The 20,585-nt window shown below is 50.8% G+C and overlaps 1 protein-coding gene across 1 annotated transcript in view; it reads left to right on the top strand.

Annotated features, from left to right (window-relative positions):
* The first annotated feature begins 492 nt into the window (after positions 1–492).
* LOC140392520 (solute carrier family 2, facilitated glucose transporter member 1-like) overlaps positions 493–20,585 on the top strand; it is a 41,985-nt gene continuing 21,892 nt past the window's right edge. The window contains exons 1-2 of the mRNA XM_072477774.1: positions 493–742; positions 13,260–13,355. Of these exons, the coding sequence (XP_072333875.1) occupies positions 728–742; positions 13,260–13,355 (111 nt within the window). The 5' untranslated portion in view covers positions 493–727. The remainder of the gene's footprint in view (positions 743–13,259; positions 13,356–20,585) is intronic.

Below are 20,585 nucleotides of genomic sequence, written 5' to 3'. Positions count from 1 at the left end.
CAGGGTGAATAAACAGAGAAAAAAAGTTACCAAAAAAAGGTTTTGGCGTTTGGTTAACACTCGGGAACTTTCCAGATTAGTAGTTTTCAATCTGAGCTGGCATGAGTCTGAGGAGCCAGAGTTATGTCTCCCTCTCCATTAATCACACATTCCCGTCGGTCCAGTGGCTGGTCAGGGTTCACTGTGCTGTAAATATATTGCACAGTGACTTTTAACATCTGACATGCAGTCAGAAATGTTCTTGTAAGTTTAGAAATGTACACGGAATGCAGTGGAGGATGAATCTGAGTGCAGTAGTGGCAGCGCTTGCTCCTGCGGAATGCTGCTTGCCAGCTCTGCAGGGAGAGGGAGGGGGAAAGCAGTCAAGACCACAGCAGACTGGCTCACTATGTCCTCAGCAAATGGGAATGTGGCAAGCCCATCACACACCTCTCCCAACGTCATTCTTGACATCCAATCCCATTTCAACCTCAGACACACAAAGAGCAGCTCGTTCTTCCCCCTCCCCTAGATTACATGAGCCATTGCAGGACAGAAGGACACACAGGAAACTTTCCACACTTGGCAGGCTGATTTCTACCCAAACTCGAAGAAGATTTGTTGTGAGGACTTATTACAGACTTTAATTACAGCAGGATTTGAACCAACGGCGAAGCAGATTAACCAGCCGAGGGTGTACTGGAACACCATCACAGTCAAAGGAGTCCATAACTGGGGGAGAAATAGGATGGCCACAGAAAAGGTAAGGTTTACATTGCTAACTGTGCTTCGGTGATTGTGTCCCCTTCCCCCACCTCCCCGAGCTGTAACTGAAAAGGAATTGAGACTTTTAACCTCTTGGCAGCTGTAAAGTCGCGATTTCACAATGCGGAAGGACATTGGACTTTAAAAAAAATGTGAGCCAGAATGGATTTCCCTGTGAAACTTTTCTCTGTGTGTTGGGGGAGCTGTAGTTTGTACTGAGACTGAGGAACAAGGCAGGCTGGAGTGAGGCGGAGGAGGGAATGATTGTATTTCCCACTGAGGGTGTGTGTGTGTGAGGGGCAATGTAAACATTACTCACTGGCTGCAATCACAAAGAGCTGGGTTAGAGAGAACGTGTTACTAACACAACCAGGAAAATAAACCCTTGGTTCAGTGATCCCAAACCAATGGACAGGTTCAAAAGAATTCAAAGCACGAAGAAGTGAAATCATTTCTAAGGAAAAGGTTTAGTTGCTGAAGGTGTTCTCGAGTTCCCAAGAATGCATTCCAGTGTTGGGAGGGTAAGGCTGTTTGATCAGGTATTTAAAAACAGGTTATGTGGATTGTTAGGCAGCTCAGGGGTCACACAACCTGAAGATTATCAGCGACCGTCACCTCTGCTTCTCTCTCTTGTGTTTAGTTAAATGGATTCATTGACAAACTGGAAAACAACACCAACATGTCAAATGTTTGTTTGGAATTTAAATCCTAACGTCAACATTTAAGCAGGGAACTGATAGAGCAGATGCCTGAATACAATATAGATCATTCTGATTGAAAAGAACTCCAGTTCATAAGTAAACACGATGCCACTAGATAGTCCAGGAACTTTTAGAGTGGGGAAAAAGACCCTTCGGCCCATTTGTCCGCACCTGCCCCAAACGTTCTGTTCCCATTTTCCAGTCTGTAGCCTTGCGCCCGCATCAAAATGCTTCTTGTATGTTTCAAAACTCGTTCTATTCATTGACAAAAAACAGTCTAACATCATTTACATATTTAAACATAATTTGTCGAACAACATTCTCTGCCTCCACATCGTTTTTGTTCCATCAGCTTCTTCCCCACTTTATCCATCAACACGCACTCCCCAGAGTCACCACTCTCTCCCCAGAATCACCACTCTCTCCCCAGAGTCACCACTCTCTCCCCAGAGTCACCACTCTCTCCCCAGAGTCACCACTCTCTCCCCAGAATCACCACTCTCTCCCCAGAGTCACCACTCTCTCCCCAGAGTCACCACTCTCTCCCCAGAGTCACCACTCTCTCCCCAGAGTCACCACTCTCTCCCCAGAGTCACCAGTCTCTCCCCAGAATCACCACTCTCTCCCCAGAATCACCACTCTCTCCCCAGAATCACCACTCTCTCCCCAGAGTCACCACTCTCTCCCCAGAATCACCACTCTCTCCCCAGAATCACCACTCTCTCCCCAGAGTCACCACTCTCTCCCCAGAGTCACCACTCTCTCCCCAGAATCACCACTCTCCCCCCAGAGTCACCACTCTCTCCCCAGAGTCACCACTCTCTCCCCAGAATCACCACTCTCTCCCCAGAATCACCACTCTCTCCCCAGAGTCACCACTCTCTCCCCAGAGTCACCACTCTCTCCCCAGAGTCACCACTCTCCCGGTGGGGGGTCGGCACCAACCAAACGCTGCTCAGTGACTTCCACTAAACTCCGCAGGATAGTGTCTGAGAGTGTGTGGGCGAAAAAAAGGAACAGATTACTTAATAGTGTGGGTGGGGGGGGGGGGCATTTTGCTGGTTCGTTGTACAGGACGTGTTGCAGTGGGTGTTCGCTTTTAACAGCAAGGTTTATTCTAAGAAGAAGGAACATGGAAAGTGACTGTGAATGAATCAGTTCAGTTGAGCTTTCGTTCTTGGAAGTCACTGTTCCCTAAAGTGTTCTTCACATTCCTGTGCTGACCAGTAACACTGTAAAAACTCCATGGGGAGAGAGAGCTGGCCTTGTGAATTTCAGTGGGATATCAGGATGTGACTAACTGCTGCGAGTGGTTCTGGAGTTAGCCAGTCACTCGGTAAGAAGTATGCAGGCTGCGTACGTGAGTTAGTGAGCATCCAACCCTCAAGCAGCTTGCTGGGAACTTGTGCAATTTTATGTTAGATTTCATGGATCTATAACTTTTCCATCCACTCTGTAATGGTTAACACTTTACATCCACATTCTCAAATCTGTTTGCCATTTACATCCTAAACACCAGTGTGTGTACATTGAGCAAATATGCCAACATGTTCAATCAAAACTATTGATTTTCAACCTATCTGTTGTGTATATTGACTAAATTAAACTTTAATTTCCGCACTTAAAATGATTGTAATCATTTCCAACATTAATTCATTTTTCTTATCTCGAGTAAGCAGAACCGAGGCAGCAGTTAGTGGATTAGATGGAAGGGAAGTGTAGTCACTCAGTCATGTGGAAGGAGTAAAACAGCTTAAGTGCTTTCAGGGATCTGTTGCTGTAGCAGCAATGAATCATAAATTCTTAATCAGCAAAATCCACATCTACTGAATCAACCAGGACCAGCAGAAAACCTATTTACCTTCATTCAACTGAAATAACACAGCTCCGCCGTCCATTATAATCATGGCTGATCATCAAGTTCAATACCCTGATCCCGCCTTCCCCCAGATCCCTTGATCCCTTTAGTCCCAAGAGCTGTATCTAATTCCTTCTATATAATTCCTTTTTGAAATTCCACAACGTTTTGGTCTCAACTACTTTCTGTGGTAGTGAATTCCACAGATTTGCCGCTCTCTGGGTGAAGAAATTTCTCCTCACCTCAGTCCTAAAAGAACTCCCCACCACCGGGAACATTCTTTCTGAACCTACCTGGTCTAATCTTGTTAGAATTTTGTAAGTTTTTTACAGATCTCCTCTCATACTTCTAAACTCCAATCAATATAATCCTAACTGATTTAGTCTCTCCTCATATGACAGTCCCACCATCCCAGGAATCAGTCTGGGAAACCTTCGCTGCACTCCCTCCATAGCAAGAACATCCTTCCTCAGATAAGGACACCAAAACTGCCCACAATACTCCAGGTGTGGCCTCACCAATACCCTACAACTGCAGTAAAACATCTCTATTCCTGTACTCAAATCCACTCTCTACCAAGGCCACTGCTTTGGCTGTGAAGTGCTTTTGGGACGCCCCAAATTAAGGAAATGTGTTCAATAAATCCAAGACCTTTTCTTTTACTGAGTCACAAAATAATCTGTGGAGGTCATCAGAAAAATGGTCACATGGAAGAAATGACAACCTAAGCGTTTGTCATGGGTGGGGAGACCCCCCCTGTAGACAGATCCCGCAGCTTTCTACAATTACAGCTATGATATAACTTGCTGTCTGTGTAAAACAATTTGTCAGAAAAGGTATTGGAAGCATGAGTGCTGTGAGCAATATCATGTTACTCGCTGCAGGAAAGTCACTTGACTCACTCACATGCAGGACACTGTCAAGGTTAAAAGGACAGGATAAGTCAGGAGGCAGTGATTATGTTACATTTGGAGACTGCGCTGGTGAACTTTATTTGGAACAGTTCTTGATGCAGTATTAAATAATTGTGCAGAGGAAAATGATATACTCATTACGCCTACTCGCCGATGCAAATGCACCGGGCCGGGGCGGGGGGGAGATACTGCTGGGTCAACTGTTAATATGGGATGAGGTGGAAGCAAGCTAAAGTTTTTGGAATAACTGGTGGACAATGGCAGCCTGCTGGTACTGCGGGCAAAGGGTGAGGGTCCCGTCGTGGTGAGCGAGGGGAGGAAGTTATGTGTCTGTATAACATAAACCCTCCTTGTGGGGCCCACATGAATACCCCAGCCCCTCCTGTCGCCATAAAAAGGAGAGTGAGAAGAACTTACCTGGATAAGGCCTGTTCAGCTGTGCAATCCCCACCACACTGGCTTTCATCTGGCAGGAGGACCAGGCCAAACTTCCAAACTTGGGCTGAAGTTAAAATCACCTTTGGGGTACAATAATGTCATTCGATCCTGATTAGCATTATGTGAATTAGGAACCCATCAGTTTTGAGCAGTCACCTTCATTTTGAAAGGTATGTTGAAGTTGTAAGCATCAAAAGTCCAGGCAGCCGTTCAGTGGGCGAGTCAACCTGGTTATTTTATATCAGGAGGAGGTGGGGTTAAAATCCAACTTCTTCAACCCCATCATCTTTTCAAAATGTTGTATATATTTTTTAAAAAATTGAATTGCAGAAGGTGGCACATTGGTTAGCATTGCAGTCTCACAGCGCCAGAGACCCGGGTTCAATTCCGGCCTTGACTGTCTGTGTGGAGTCTGCACGTTCTCCCCGTGTGTGCGTGGGTTTCCTCCGGGTGCTCCAGTTTCCTCCCACAGTCCAAAGATGTGCAGGATAGGCGGATTAGCCATGATGTATTGCTCCTTAGTGTTCAGGGTTGTGCGGGTTAGGGGAGGTTACGGGGTGGCAGGGATAGAGTGAGAGCCTGGTTAGGGTGCTCTTTCAGAGGGTTGGTGCAGATTTAATGGGCCGAATGGCCTCTTTCTGTACTATGGGAAGATCTCACCCTTTCGACCAACACCCAGAGTTTATACTGTTTAATATATTTGATAACAGACCCAACTAAAGCTTAGTCTGTTCGTCTGTTGCTCTGGATAGCACATTTGTTTAACACAAGCAGAAGGTGAGAGGCAGGCCCCTGCACTGGGCTCCAGAATCCAAATTCAAGGAATAGAATATAGTTTAAGCTGAGAAATATGTATGTGGAACTCTGACTGTGTTTGAGATAGTAATACTGTGAAATGGGAATGACAAATGGAACATTATTTACATTGTGTACATAGTCCAGGAAAAGCTGCATGCAAATGGAGGCTCCTGACCTTTAATCTGCTGCTTGGCTGTCTTTACTTTTCTTCCTGCTCCTGCCAATAATGAAAGCTACAGTCACGCAATTTTGTTAGATAAATAGAAGGAATCTGACTCCACAATTGAAAGTTTAACTGCAAACATGACAGCAGCTAAGGGCTTGTGATTCCTGTTTATTTGTTCATGAGATATGGGTGTTGCCGGCTAGACCAGCATTTATTGCCCGTCCCTAGTTGCCCTTGAGAAGGTGGCGGTGTACAGTGCTTACTGTACAGTGCAGAAGGAGGCCATTCGGCCCATCAAGTCTGCACCGACCCACTGAAAGAACCCTACCTAAGCCCATGCCTCCACACTATCCCCGTAACCCAGTAACCCCACTTAATCTTAGGACACTAAGGGCAATTTAGCATGGCCAATCCACCTAACCTGCACGTCTTTGGAATGTGGGAGGAAACCAGAGCACCCGGAGGAAACCCACGTAGACACAGGGAGAACGTGCAGCTCCGCACAGACAGTGACCCAGCCAGGAATCGAACCTGGGACCCTGGAGCTGTGAAGCCACAGTGCTATCCACTTGTGCTACCGTATTTATATAGCGCCTTTAACATCCTGAAATATCCCAGGGTGCTTTCCAGGAGCATTAAAAAGCAGAATATGACACTGAGCCCCATAAGGCCCTATTAGGCCAGATTGTCAATGTTTGGTCAGGGAGAAAGTTTTTAGTGGCATCTTAATGGAGGAAAGTGATTTGGGGAATGAACGGGTTAGCGAGGGAATTTCAGAGATTGCCGCCTGGGGACCAATGTTGGTGCGATGAAAATATATAATATTTAAATACACCTAGGATGATATGTGACCAATCCTGAGCGATGTATAGATTTGGACGATTTCAGATCAACCTTTTGGCTGCAGGATGCAGTGCTTACAGTCAGGGGGCAATTATCCCCAAAAATGACTAAGGCCGGGATTCTCCGTTGCGAGTCCGCCCGCGGCCAACAAGGACGGAGAATCTGACGCTCAGGCAAATTTCCCGTTCAATGCCCCCCCCCCCCCCCCCCCCCCCGGCGGCATGTTCCCTGTCACAACGTATCCGTACTTAACTCAATTTATTTGATTTTGGGGAGATTCTTATTGAATTGTCCCGCTTGTTGGTAAGACCGGCTCCTCCGAGATCGGGGCACCATTTTAAAAAGTTGCCCCCATCTCAAAGTTAAGTTGAAGATGCCGCACATCGCTCCGCCCGACAGACATGGGCAACAGTCTGAACCATTGATCCCGGAAGGGCAAACTCGCACCATCCGTCGCCAAATGTCTGCACCATCCCACCACACTATGTAGGTATGAGGGTGCCTCTACCCCATCCCACCATCCATCCTGGATGGCATTGGGCCCCCCTAGGTGAGCAATACCCTGATATGGGGTGTCGAGGATTCCCTCTTTCAGCACTCCCCCTTTCTGTCCCCCACCCTTTCATGGCCATGACCCCACCTCAGGCCTTACCCCTTAGCACTCTAGCACTGCCCTGGAACCCTGGCACACTGGCAGTGCCAACCTGACACCCTGGCACTTGAGGGTGCCAGGGGGCAGTGCCAAGGCACTGTCATGTCCCCAACCACCTGGGGGTCCTATGGCCTCTGAACCACACATGTCATTTCAGTCACGTTACCGTCATAAACAAGCAATGATGATGCTCTAATGTATTTAAAAGTGAATAATGTCATTGGATTGGATATTGTGACGAGACTAAAATGGGTTTCCCTCTGACGTCACTGCCTCTTTCATGGTCACTGCAGTTGGAGGTTTTCTGAATCATTTCGAATTAGAACTTCACAGCGGTACACAGGGAACAAATATCCCTTTGAACAGAATGTCTTTGCCCGAAGCTTTCAATTTCCCTTCCTCAACCTCTCTGCTTCTTTCTCCTTTATACACACTGCTTAAAACCTACATCCTTCACCAAGCTTTTGGTTACTCCTTATGTGAGTCCGTCTTAAATTAGTGGTCCGTCCTTTGAAGTCAAATTGCAGCTCTTTGCTGATCTATTCCTAAACGCTAACACTAACCCCTGTACCTACTCCCTGCAGCGCTCCGTTCCGTCTGCAAGAGTGACCCTGAGCCTCTGGACCCACAATGACAATCATTTACATTTATATAGCGCCTTTAACATGGTTAAGATTTTACAAAGTGCTTCACAGGAACAGTGTCAGACAAACCTTGACCCCAGTGACCAAAAGCTAGATCAATGGGACATGTTTTCAGGAGCCCTTTGAAAAAAAAAGGTAATACACAGGTTTTTGGGAGGAAGTTCTAGTGCTCGTGGCTCGGACATCACTGCCCTGTTCAATAAATCTCTTTTTTCTCCTCCCCTTGAACAATGTCGCCTTTTCACACACAAACATACGAATGAGGAGCAGGACGAGGCCACTCTGCCCCTCCAGGCTGCTCTACTATTCAATATGATCATGGCTGATCTGATTGTGAACTTGACCCCACATTCCAGCCGACCCCCAATAACCTTTCACCCCCCTTGTTAATCAAAAATCTATCTCGCTCAGCTTTAAAAAGATTCACAGATTCTGCTCCCACCGCCTTTTGAGGAAGAGAATTCCAGACACTCAACACCTTCTGAGAGAAGAAATTTCTCCTCATCTCCATCTTAAATAAGTGACCCAATACTTTTAAACAGTGACCCCTTGCCCTAGAATCTCCACAAAGAGGACACATCCTCTCCACATCCACCCTGTCAATACCCCTCAGGATGGTATCAAGACCACCTCTTATTCTTCAAAATTCTAGTGGGTACAAACCAAACCTCTTCAACATGTCCGAGTCTGCCGGCCTGGTGGCGCTGTGGTTAGCCTCACAGTGCCAGGGACCTGGGTTCCGGTGACTGTCTGTGCGGAGTCTGCACGTTCTCCCCGTGTCTGCGTGGGTTTCCTCCGGGTGCTCCGGTTTCCTCCCACAGTCCAAAGATGTGCAGGTTAGGTGGATTGGCCATGATCAATTGCCTCTTAGAGTCCAGGGATGTGCAGGTCGGGTTGTGAGGTTACAGGGATAGGACGGAGTGGATGGGTGAGTGGACATGTGTAGAGTGGTCTTTCTAAGGGTCGGTGCCGCTCAATGGGCTGAATGGCCTCATTCTGCACTGGAGGGATTCTATGTCATTCCTGGTATTATTCCAGTAAACATTCTCTGAACTGTTTCTAACGTATTTACATCTTTCTTTAAATAATGAGACCAATACTATCCACAATACCCCAGATGTGATCTCATCAATGTCCTGTACAACTGAAGCATAACCTCCCGACTTTTGTAATCAATTCTCCTCACATTAAATTCTAACATTTTATTAGTTTTCCTAATTATTCACTGCACCTGCACACTAACCTTTTGTGATTCATGCACTAGGACCCCCAGATCCCTCTGTACCTCCGAGCTCAGCAATCTCTCACCATTTACATAATCAGCTTCATTTTTATTGTTCCTGTCAAAATGGACAATTTAATATTTGCTCACACTGGGTGTAATTTTTCTCTTCCCGCACCCTCCACTCGCAGGCACCGGGCATCCTCCTCCTGCTAATTACCGGCATCAGGACCCCTCCCCCGCCCCCAATCGCTGGTACCAGTGCAAACCCCCCCCCCCACCCCCACCCCACAGATGTGTGACACCCCCCAATGGGGCTGCCAAATGCCCTGCCCCCTCATGCCCCACTCCCTCCCTGAATATTGCCTCATGGAGCCCTGGCAGTGCCAACCTCATGATGGTCACTGGGAATTGTAATCCAGATTACAGATGGATGGCTCTGTCCTTGTTTGTTTATATGGGAGCTAGTTTATTGAATTCCCTCTCAGTGTGAGTGTTCAGCTAGCTCCTGCCCAATGGAAGAAATTGGAAGAGTGAGTAAGCCGGGTGGGAGGGGTCTTTGATTATGCTGCCCGCTTTCCCCAGGCAGCGGGAGGTGTAGATGGAGTCAATGGATGGGAGGCAGGTTCGTGTGATGGACTGAGCGGTGTTCACGACTCTCTGAAGTTTCTTGCGGTCCTGGGCCGAGCAGATGCCAGACCAGGCTGTGATGCAGCCAGATAGGATGCTTTCTATGGGGCTGGTTTAGCACAGGGCTAAATCGCTGGCTTTGAAAGCAGACCAAGGCAGGTCAGCAGCACGGTTCAATTCCCGTACCAGCCTCCCTGAACAGGTGCTGGAATATGATGACTAGGGGCTTTTCAAAGTAACTCCATTTGAAGCCTACTTGTGACAATATGCGATTTTCATTTCATTTCATTTCTGTGGTGCATCACTAAAAGTTGGTAAGATTTTTAATTTCCTTAGTTTCCTGAGGAAGTATAGGCGCTGTTGTGCTTTCTTGGTGGTAGCGTCGACGTGGGTGGACCAGGACAGATTTTTGGAGATGTGCACCCTAGGAATTTGAAACTGCTAACCATCTCCACCTCGGCCCCATTGATGCTGACAGGGGTGTGTACGGTACTTTGCTTCCTGAAGTCAATGACCAGCTCTTTAGTTTTGCTGGCATTGAGGGAGAGATTGTTGTCGCTACACCACTCCACTAGATTCTCTATCTCCCTCCTGTATTCGGACTCGTCGTTATTCGAGATCCGGCCCACTATGGTCGTATGGTCAGCAAACTTGTAGCTGGAGTTGGAACCAAATTTTGCCACGTGTGTATACAAGGAGTAGTAGGGGACTAAGTATGGCATCTCATCTAGGTACAGTGATTTACACCTCAAGCACTATTCAATTTTCTTTCAGATGGCAGGCACTGGTGACGGACAATGGTTGTACAAGCACAATTGTTGAGAGTGTGGGCTTGTGCTTTGGGTGGGGATATAGACACGGGGATGGGAGCCAGGGGAGAGCTACTTGTCTTTCTTCTCACACAGTCCCAATCCACAAAAGCATTCCCTTTTCCATGTTACCCAGACTTCCTTTCCTTATTGTAACCATTCTTTTGTTTCCCTCCTCACGTTATCACCTCATTTTATCATCAGCTCTTTGGCTATTCCTCCCCTCCCCCATTACAAATCTCTCACTTTTGTTCTTTCCCAGATTTGCTTCAAACCTGTTCACCTCAATCCCAGTTCTGATGAAAGCACGTTGACCTGAAGCTCGGTTTTACTATTCTTTCTGGATTGTCAGGAATGCATTCCTGCATTTTCAAATTTTCTTTCCGATGTTTGCTTTGAATTTTGAAACTATTAAAGAGCTTTTGCTTTTGTACAAAATAGGGAACTACTTCATTTGATTCAGAGTTCATGATTCCAGCTCAGCTTAAAAAAAGGCTACATTTTGAATTTGCATTAAAATAATGAGCAGAATTCACCCAAAACATTTAAGTGTCATTTTGGGCGATTTGGCGAGGTGTTTTTCGCCAATTTATTTGGGTGAGATCCACAGCGCTATTCTCCCAGTCATTTTTTTTGGCCCTGGTCTAGCCCACAATTAGAAGTGTTTTCAGCAGTGGGGAGCTGAACTCGCCGGCGAGACCGGATCCTCAGAGATCGGGGTGCCATCTTGAAAGGGTGCCCTGATCTCGAAGTGAGCGGGAGGGTCCCCCACCCACCCCACCCATGGGCAGTGTCACCCCCCAACCTTTATGAGGCCCCTTCATACCCGCCCCTCCCTCCCCCAACCCTTCACAATCCCCCTTGTCCCCCGCTTCATGGGCATGGCCCCTCTCAGGCTGATCATTGGAATGGCTCCCTGGTGGTGCCACCCTAGCACCATGGCTGTGCCCCTACCAGCCTGTCAGTGCCACCTGGACACCCTGGCAGTGCCAAGGTGCCTGGGTACCAGAGGGAGAGCCAGGGAGCCACTCAGTGGTCTCAGATGGCCTGGATACCCCCTAGGTGCTGTAACACCTGCTCCACATTTGTGTGGACCAATAATAAATGACGCCTGGTCGAGACCTCGCTGGGGAGGCCTCGCGCGAGATTCAATGGCCTCGTCACGTCACCAAGTCGGGCACGACAAGTGCGATAAATTGTGCCCAAAGCCTTCATTAAAGTAAGGAAAGGCTTCACTTTAAAGGAAAGGGTTTTATATTTTGAAAGTGATTATTTGACATTTTTAGGTTCGAGGAGGATGTACTTTACTTAATTGCTCAGCTACGCAAATTTATTGAGCAGGATTTAATCTAAAGTGTTTTTCAATCAATTCAGTTCTTTGTGTTACGAGGGAAGTAAATAAAGCTGCTTAATGTACATGTTGAAAACAAGGATCTCCGATTCTGACAAGTGCAGCGTTTACTGTGCCCATTCTGAGATTTTTGCTGAGACAGAGTAAATGGATTAAACAATGTGACCCGGCTCATTAATGGTAACAAATGAATAATTGTTCTGTTAATGAAGCAGAATCAAGATGCAGACAGACTCTGGGCAACAAACCAGGAATGTGGCCATTCAATTAAAAGTTGGGTTTTGTTCAGGGTTGGTCAGCTGACTTTCTCCTTGAAGAATAAACGGAAAATGGGAGACATTTTAGTCAAACATAAAGTTGTTAATTGCTTATAATGACGACACATTTTCACTGAAATACATGGAAAACCATGGCAGAAAAAAGAAAATAATGAATGGGGGGGGGGATAAAAAAGTCTTCACGAACCAAGCATCTGGTGATTTTATTGGAATAATGGGAATGCGCCTCCAGGAAATGTCTTACCCAGAAACGCAGCCTGTTCTCAACTTCCCCCATGTGCGATATCTCTGAGTTTACATTGGTACACAAAGTACGGAATGTGGAGCTGGATTCTCCATTCTGGAGGCTGAGGCCGGGATTCTCCGAAATCCCGGTCAAGTGTTGACACCAGCATCAAAACCGGTGTCACCGGGCCTCCAGGCCCAGGCATTCACCCCTTCCTAGGGGGGCTATAACGGCGCGGAGTGCTGTGCGCTGCTCCGGCGCTGAAAGCCGGCCCACCACGGCTGGCACTTCGCCGCGCTGCAATATGGCGGAGTCCTATACCAGCCCGGCGTGGAGGAACATAGGCCCCCTCCTGGAATGAGCCCGCCCGCCGATCGGTTGCCCCCGATCGCGGGTCTGGCCACCGTGGAGCTCTCCCCCCCCCCCCCCCAAACCAGGACGGCCCCCGCAGCCAGAACGCCGAAGTCCCGCCGGGTAGGACCATACGCAAATGACGCCGGCGGGACTCGGCGGGCACTTGGCACGTCAAGCGCGGAGAATCGGCGGAGAGGCCGTTTTCAATGACCCCCGATCGGCGCCACGGCAATCTCGCCGGCGCGATTGCCACCGATACTCTGGTAGCCGGGGGACACCGAAGTTATGCACTTGACTCACAGCGGGATCCACCACGCCAGGGTCACTCTTGGGCAAACATGCACCAATTCCCACCGGAGGACTTCCCGCTGTGGGGATCGGTATATAATGAGGGCGGTGGAGTGGGCGTTGTGGAGACTCGACCGTCCTGCCCATTAATCAAAAGAAAAGGTTGCAAATCAGTGGCGGGCGTGTAGCTCAATTCTGCTCCCGATGGGAGATCGGAGCATTGGAAAGTGTTTGGTATCCGGCACTAATCCCATTTTTTCTCCCCTGGATCAGGAAACCGGTTACCAGCATCGGACAATGGCGAATCAATCCCGCAATCTTATCTGTACTTTATTTTTTTCAGAAAGTTACGGGAAGGTTAATATTTGCAGTGAGCACAGCAGTGCTGGGGTCGGTGCAGTTTGGATACAACACAGGGGTCATCAATGCTCCGCAGAAGGTAAGATGTTCAGAGCTGCTTCAAGTCAAAACATTAATTCAATTGTTTTATAACAGGGTTGTGCAAAGTTTGATGCACTTGGCATATATTACGGTAATAAGTTTCAAGCCCCTTATATTAATAGAATTTGAATAGGAATTCTTCATTTTATTGTAGAGTCGGACAAAATGTTGGAGAATGCAGCGTCCATTTACCCTTATAAAATGGGTTTATCCTGTAACCAGTGTTGCATTAAATGTACCTGGACTGAACTCACTGCACTGTATATTTTTCCCTCACACTAAAAGCTGCAAGATTACAGTTCACAGCCTTCATTAACTGGTCAAGTTGCCATTCTTAAGGTGTGAGCCGTCGACCGCAACTGCCTTGGATTGGCATCACCCTGTCCCTTGCTCAACATTCATTCCCTTTGTCTCAGGGGTCAGTAAATAACTATCTGGAACAGAAACATTGACCATTTTCTTCTAACTGTGTTCTCTGGGTTTTCACTGCAGCAGAGGTGAGCTAGTACAGTAGAGATCAGTGATAGAACTGCTCAGCCTGAAGGTGCAGTGCTAGTGATAGGCTGTGGGTTTAGTGGTAACCAAAGACCTGGAAGGTGCTGAATAGAAAATACTTTCTTCTACGTGGAATTTCTCACCGAGGAACTTCCAAGAAATTCCTCATGAAACATTTTGGTCTGTGTGAAATTGTTCCTGTTAATACCTATCTACAAATCAGCTTGAAGCCTTTGAAAATATAATTATTGGTTATGTATACATTCATCTGATTTGTAAATTAGTATTTGTTTCTTAATGTATTGTCAGTACATAGGGACAGCATGGTGGAGCAGTGGTTAGCACAGCTGCCTCAAGGCGACAAGGTCCCAGGTTCGATCCCGGCTCTGGGTCACTATCCGTGTGGAGTTTGCACATTCTCCCCGTGTTTGCATGTGTTTCACCCCCACAACCCAAAGATGTGTAGGCTAGGTGGATTGGCCACGCTAAATTGCCCCTTAATTGGAAAAAATGAATTGGACTCTAAAATTATTTTTATTAAAAAAAATATTGACAGCAATATTTTCCGTAAATAATTTTGCTGCTTGGAGATCCTTTCCACCAGCAGAAAGTAGATCGATAATCGGATCAATCTGGTCTCATGATGCACAGGATCTCAGGATGAAATATCATTGAATCAGTCAATGGGACATGGTGACATTAGCTGGATGTAGAGAGAAGCTTCTAGATCTTATCAATATTCTGTTTTTAAGTTGTTTTTATGTCACCGACTCTTATTAGTTTTCTTTCTTAAAGGGAAGGAAAATGCTAATACTTTGAAAAGTAAATTCATATTGAATATATTCCAGACTTTTCATTACGTTGCTGAAGTTGATAGCAGTGTTAATATCTTTTATCGAACACAGCCGCTGTTCAACTGTGTTTCCGTGATCTGAATCTATTATTGGAATTCTGACTTTGAAAAGCAAAATTACCAGGTAGAAATCAGGGCGGGATTCTCCCTTACCCGCGGGGCGGGGGGTCCCGGCGGGATGGAGTGGCGGGAACCACGCCGGCGTCGGGCCGCCCCAAAGGTGCCAAGCCCTCACCTTTAGGGGCTAGGCCCACGCCGGAGTGGTTGGCGCGCCGCTGGCCGGCGGGAAAGGCCTTTGGCGCCACGCCAGCCGGGGCCGAAGGGACTCTGCCGGCCGTCGGAAGTCCGCGCATGCGCGGGAGCGTCAGCGCGGGCATGTGCAGGGGGGGGTCACCTCCGCGTCGGCCATCGCGGATGCCATGGCCGGCGCGGAGGGGAAAGAGTGCCCCGGGGCACAGGCCCGCCCACGGATAGGTGGGCCCCGATCGCGGGCCAGGCCACCGTGGGATCGCCTCGCGCCCTCCCCAGGACCCCGGAGCCCGCTCGCGCCGCCTGGTCCCGCCGGTAAGGGAGGTGGTTTAATTCACGCCGGTGGGACCGGCATTACAGGGGCGGGACTTTGGCCCATCGCGGGCCTGAGAATCGGCGGGGGGGCCCGCTGACTGGCGCGGCGCGATTCCCGCCCCCGCCAAATCTCCGGTGCCGGAGAATTCGGCGGCCGGCGGGGGCGGTATTCACGCCGCCCCCCGGCGATTCTCCGACCCGGTGGGGGGTCGGAGAATCCCGCCTGAGCCTTAATTGCACCAAAGCTAAGTTTTCAAGTTCTGGCTATAAGGGCAAGGAAAATGTTCACTGCCAGTAGTCACTGAGCAGTCAGAAAAGGCAAAATAAAAATGTAAGTTGATATAACAAATTTCTTTTTTGCGTCTAACTTGGCAGCATCTCAGATTAGTGCTGGACAAGTGGGTTGTTTTGGCCAGAAGATCACTGCACATGTGCTCATGTTACAGGCAGTCATATCTTGGGTTAGAAACTGCAAAGATTATAACAGCCCACCAGTGCTTTACTGACTCGGGCAGTCAAACCTGTAGCACTGTATAAGTGTCGATATCAGTTCTGAGTGCCATCCTGTCAAGATGTGCAATGGATAATTCATTTGAAGCCTACTTGTGACAATAAGCGATTTTCATTTCATTTTTTCATTTCATAATGGAGCATTGGCATCAATTACAGCAGTTAGCAGAATGGATTACACTATAAGACTATCACCACATGGAGTAGTCTTTCCCAAAGAAAGTAAAAAATCCTTTCAACTGCTGAACAGCACTCTAACGTCACCAATGCAGACTTGTTTCCCATGGTTGCATCAATCTTGTCCAATTATGGTCAGCTTTGAGGTACGAGCACATTGACTGAATCTGCCCAAACTTGATTTACACTAGAAGCCAGGCAGTGAATAAGAGAGCTTTTTGTTTCAGAAACCGAATCTGTACAGGTTTCAAATACCTGTGCCACACATGAAAGCACAATGAGTCATTAGAGAGATCTCTAGCTTCTGACTGGGTTGATTGATATTATTTTGAACAAATTTACTTCGTAAACAATGATGTTTTGTTGTATTTAACTTAATACAAAACGCGAAAACATTTATGTTTCAATCCTTTGTGGACTGAAAGTGAACTTTCTTTTCATGGGAAGTGGCTGGCTGGGCAGGCATTTGTCGTCCATCGAACAGAGCGGTTTGCTTGACTATTTCAGAGGGCAGTTAAAAGTCAACCACATTGCTGAGGGTCTGGAGTCACGTGTAGCTAAGGGCGGCAGATTTTCCCCCTCGAAAGGAGACGAGCGAACTGGATGATTTATTTTTTCAACAATCGATGATAGTTTCATGGTCATCATTACTGAGACATTGGGCGAAATTCTCCATTATCGGCGGAAAGTCCGCCGATCGGCGCAAAAAACGGCGCAAATCCCACTTGTGTCACGTCATAAAAATGGGCCGATAGTCTGCGGCCCGAAATGGGCGAGCAGCAACGTAACGGGATCCGCGCTTGCGCAGTGGTTCACGCCGTGCAGCGTCATACGCGCCGCACGGCGTGACGGCTCATAAGGCCGCGCAGCTCCCCCCCACCCGACCGGAACAGCCGACCGCTACACCCGACTTGATGGCTGGCCGTCGCTCAGCCCCGAGGTTCGAGTCACACGATGTGGAGGCGCTCCTGGACGCAGTGGAGCAGAGGAGGGACGCCCTGTATCCCGGGCACGGCCGCAGAGTTGCCCCACGCCACAGCCGGCGTCTGTGGAGGGAAGTGGCAGAGGCCGTCACCGCTGTGGCCCTGACACCACGGACAGGCACCCAGTGCCACAAGAAGGTGAATGACCTCGTCAGAGCAGGCAGGGTGAGCCTCCCCATATCCCCCCTCCCCCATATCCCCCCCTCCCCCATATCCCCCCTCCCATATCCCCCCTCCCCCATATCCCCCCTCCCCATATCCCCCTCCCCCATATCCCCCCTCCCCCATGTCCCCCCTCCCCCATATCCCCCCTCCCCCATATCCCCCCTCCCCCATATCCCCCCTCCCCCATATCCCCCCTCCCCATATCCCCCCTCTCCCATATCCCCCCATATCCCCCTCCCCCATATCCCCCCTCCCCCATATCCCCCCTCCCCATATCCCCCCTCCCCATATCCCCCCTCCCCCATATCCCCCCCATATCCCCCCTCCCCCATATCCCCCCCCCCCATATCCCCCATATCCCCAAGTGAATCCAGCCCTAACCTTAACCTCTGCAATGCACGCGCAACCGATGGTGTGCATTCATATACCTGCCTAACACTGTTGCCTTTTACCCCTGCCACCACCCCCCCCCCCCCCACAGGAGAAGCGCGCATACAACAATAGGGAGCATGTGAGGACTGGAGGAGGGCCCGCTGATGAGAGGCCACTGACCGTACACGAGGAAAGGGCCCTGGAACTGGCTGGCGGACCTGAGGACCGGGAGGTTGCTGATGCAGAGGTCGGGGGCCCACGAGCAAGTGAGCCATCAACAGCCCGTCCCCATATCCCCCCTCCCCTATATCCCCCTCCCCCGTATCACCTGATCACTGCCTGATGTCTAACCATGCATGCTTCATTGTGTATCGCAGGACCAAACGTCCAGGCACCCATCCCCGCAGATGCAGACCGCCCGCAGGATGCCCCTCGGAGACCACAGGAGACGGAGAGACCCGCACCCTCCAGCATGCGACGCCCGCAGGATGCCCCTCGCACACCACGGGAGACGGAGAGACCTGGAGCAACAGGGAGACGACACCCCCGTCACGTGCGGGAGCGACCACCCAGCGATGAGGGGGGCAGCCACAGGCCCCCGTCACATCCGAGCCAGGACACCACTACCCGGGACAGCACTACCCAGGACACCCCTACCCGGGACAGCACTACCCGGGACAGCACTACCCGGGACAGCACTACCCAGGACACCCCTACCCGGGAAGACGAAATACCGGACAGTGACTCAGAGTGGATGGGTGGAGACGAACCCCCACCCCAAAGTGCCATGGAGTCAGAGTGGGACGAAGAGCACGACACAACGCCACTGCTGTCACCAACACCCTCCACCATCGCAGAAACACTCACCACGGTTGGGCACTTTAGTGATGAGGCGTCTGGTACACTCACTGGTGCGCACAACACAGCCGTCCCGGTGCAGCAGGTGGAGGTAGAAGCAGCAGAGGGACCGGGCGGTCAGAGGGCAGCCCAGGCCAAGCGAACATCTGCCGCCCAGATGGATCCCGGGTTCCTGCAGTTACCACACCCACACATAGATCCGATGCAACCACCGACACGAAGACGAGCGAATAGGGTGACGGGTGGCTTGCGGCGGCTGCGGTCGCAGGTGGAGGAGTCCACCCGCGCCCAGGAGCTGGGAGTGGTCCCGGTCATGCGTGCCACCCAGGCTGACACCGCACGGGTGGCGTCCGCGGTGGAGGCAATGGGTGCGACGGTGTCAGACATGGGGAACGGTTTGCGAGGCCTGGGGCCTTCCGTGCAGGCGGCGTCTGTGGCCCAGGAAATGGCTGCCCTCTCACAGGAGGCCATGAGCCAGTGCCAGCGCCAGGTGGTAGAGGCGCTCAACGCCATAGCCCAGTCTCAGCAGGCCATGGCCCAGTCTCAGCAGGCCATAGCCCAGTCTCTGCAGGCCATGGCCCAGTCTCTGCAGGCCATGGCCCAGTCTCAGCAGGCCATGGCCCAGTCTCAGCAGGCCATCGCTGAGGGCATCGGCGCCAGTGGCCATGTGCGAGCCGGCGTCGCACTGTCACAGACAGGGTTTGACAACCCCCTGGGCTCCATGGCTGCAAACCTGCAGACCCCTGTCGATACCAGCACGGGCCTCCAGGACTGGCAGCGCCAGATGTCGGGGGCGCGTCGGATGGCCAGTCCGTTCGCATCCCCCACCCATGTAGAGGCCTGGGGGCCATCGGGCACCCCGAGGGAGGAGGAGGTGGTGTGGTCCGTCCCGGCTCCCTCTGTAGGGGAGGTCCCGGTACACCGCGACACCTCGGACTCCCCCCCTTCCGTCCCAGGTGCATCGGGTGGGCAACGGGCAGGACAGGCTGGCAGCTCGCCATCCCAGTCGCCCGGGCCGCAGCCTGGCCCATCTAGGCCAGGACGCCCCAGGAAACGGCCGCCAAAGGGATCCAGTGTCAGAGGGCAGGAATCACAGGAGTCCACCTCCAGTTCTGCTGTACCGTCTGGGGAACCACGTAGACGTAGTCAAAGGGCCCGTAAGGCCAAACAATTAGACACTGAGTAAGTTGGCACGGGTGCAGGGCACAGATGAGTTTTAGGGGCTAGGGCACGTGCATGAACTCCTTTGGTTATTAAAGTCAATGTTACACCTACCGAAGCTGCCTTTGTGCTCTGTCCAAAGTGTGCGGGCGTGTCATGTACGTTGAGCGCAAGTGTGTGTGTGACGGGTGGTCTTACCTCTCCCCCAGGTGAGTCTGCCCCCTTCCCCCGGGCCGCCATCAACATCCCCCGGGCAGAGGACGGGACCGTGCGCTGCAGTGTCACAGCCGCATGCAGGGATGGTCCGGGTGGATGGTGGTACTGTGGCCATGGGTCAGACATAGTCCAACGATGTAGAGCCAGGAGCTCATCGCAGGGCGGGTTGTCATCATCCTCCATGGCCTGCGATAGACACGCGTCCACCCGCAACTGGGTGAGCCCGGCCGTTGTGCCGCCGGTGGATCGGCAATTGGGGGGGGGGTGGTGTGCATGCGGGTGGGGTGTGTGGGGTTGGGGAGGGGGGTGAGGGTGCTGGGTGGGTGGATGGGTGGGGGGTGTGGGTGGTCGGCTGTTGCCATGGTGTGCGGTCTGTGGCCATACTACCCGATTCCCACGCCCATCTAGTCAGTGAAGCGGGCGTCTATCAGTCTGTCCCGTGCCCGCTGGGCCAGCCGGTAACGGTGGACAGCCACCCGCCTGTGTCTACCCCGTCTGCCCTGACCATTGCCCCCATCCCCCTCATCTGGGGAGGACTGCGCCTCTTCCTGCTGCTCCTCCACTCTGCCCACCTCTGCCTGCGGCACATCGCCCCTCTGCTGGGCTATGTTGTGCAGGACGCAGCACACCACAATGCTGCGGCCGACCCTATCTGACCGATACTGGAGGGCGCCCCCAGAGAGGTCCAGGCACCTGAAACGCATCTTCAGCACGCCAAAGCACCTCTCGATCACTCCCCTTGTCGCTACATGGGCATCATTGTAGCGGTTCTCCGCCTCATTGCGTGGCCTCCGTATAGGCGTCATCAGCCACGATCGCAATGGGTAGCCCCTGTCGCCCAGCAACCAGCCCCTCAGCCGGGGATGGCGTCCCT

The sequence above is a fragment of the Scyliorhinus torazame genome, chromosome 16 (genome assembly GCF_047496885.1).
Source record: "Scyliorhinus torazame isolate Kashiwa2021f chromosome 16, sScyTor2.1, whole genome shotgun sequence".
Classification (NCBI taxonomy): Eukaryota; Metazoa; Chordata; class Chondrichthyes; order Carcharhiniformes; family Scyliorhinidae; genus Scyliorhinus; species Scyliorhinus torazame.
The sequence above is the reverse complement of the archived record's forward strand: the minus strand, read 5'-3'. Positions and strand labels throughout refer to the sequence as shown.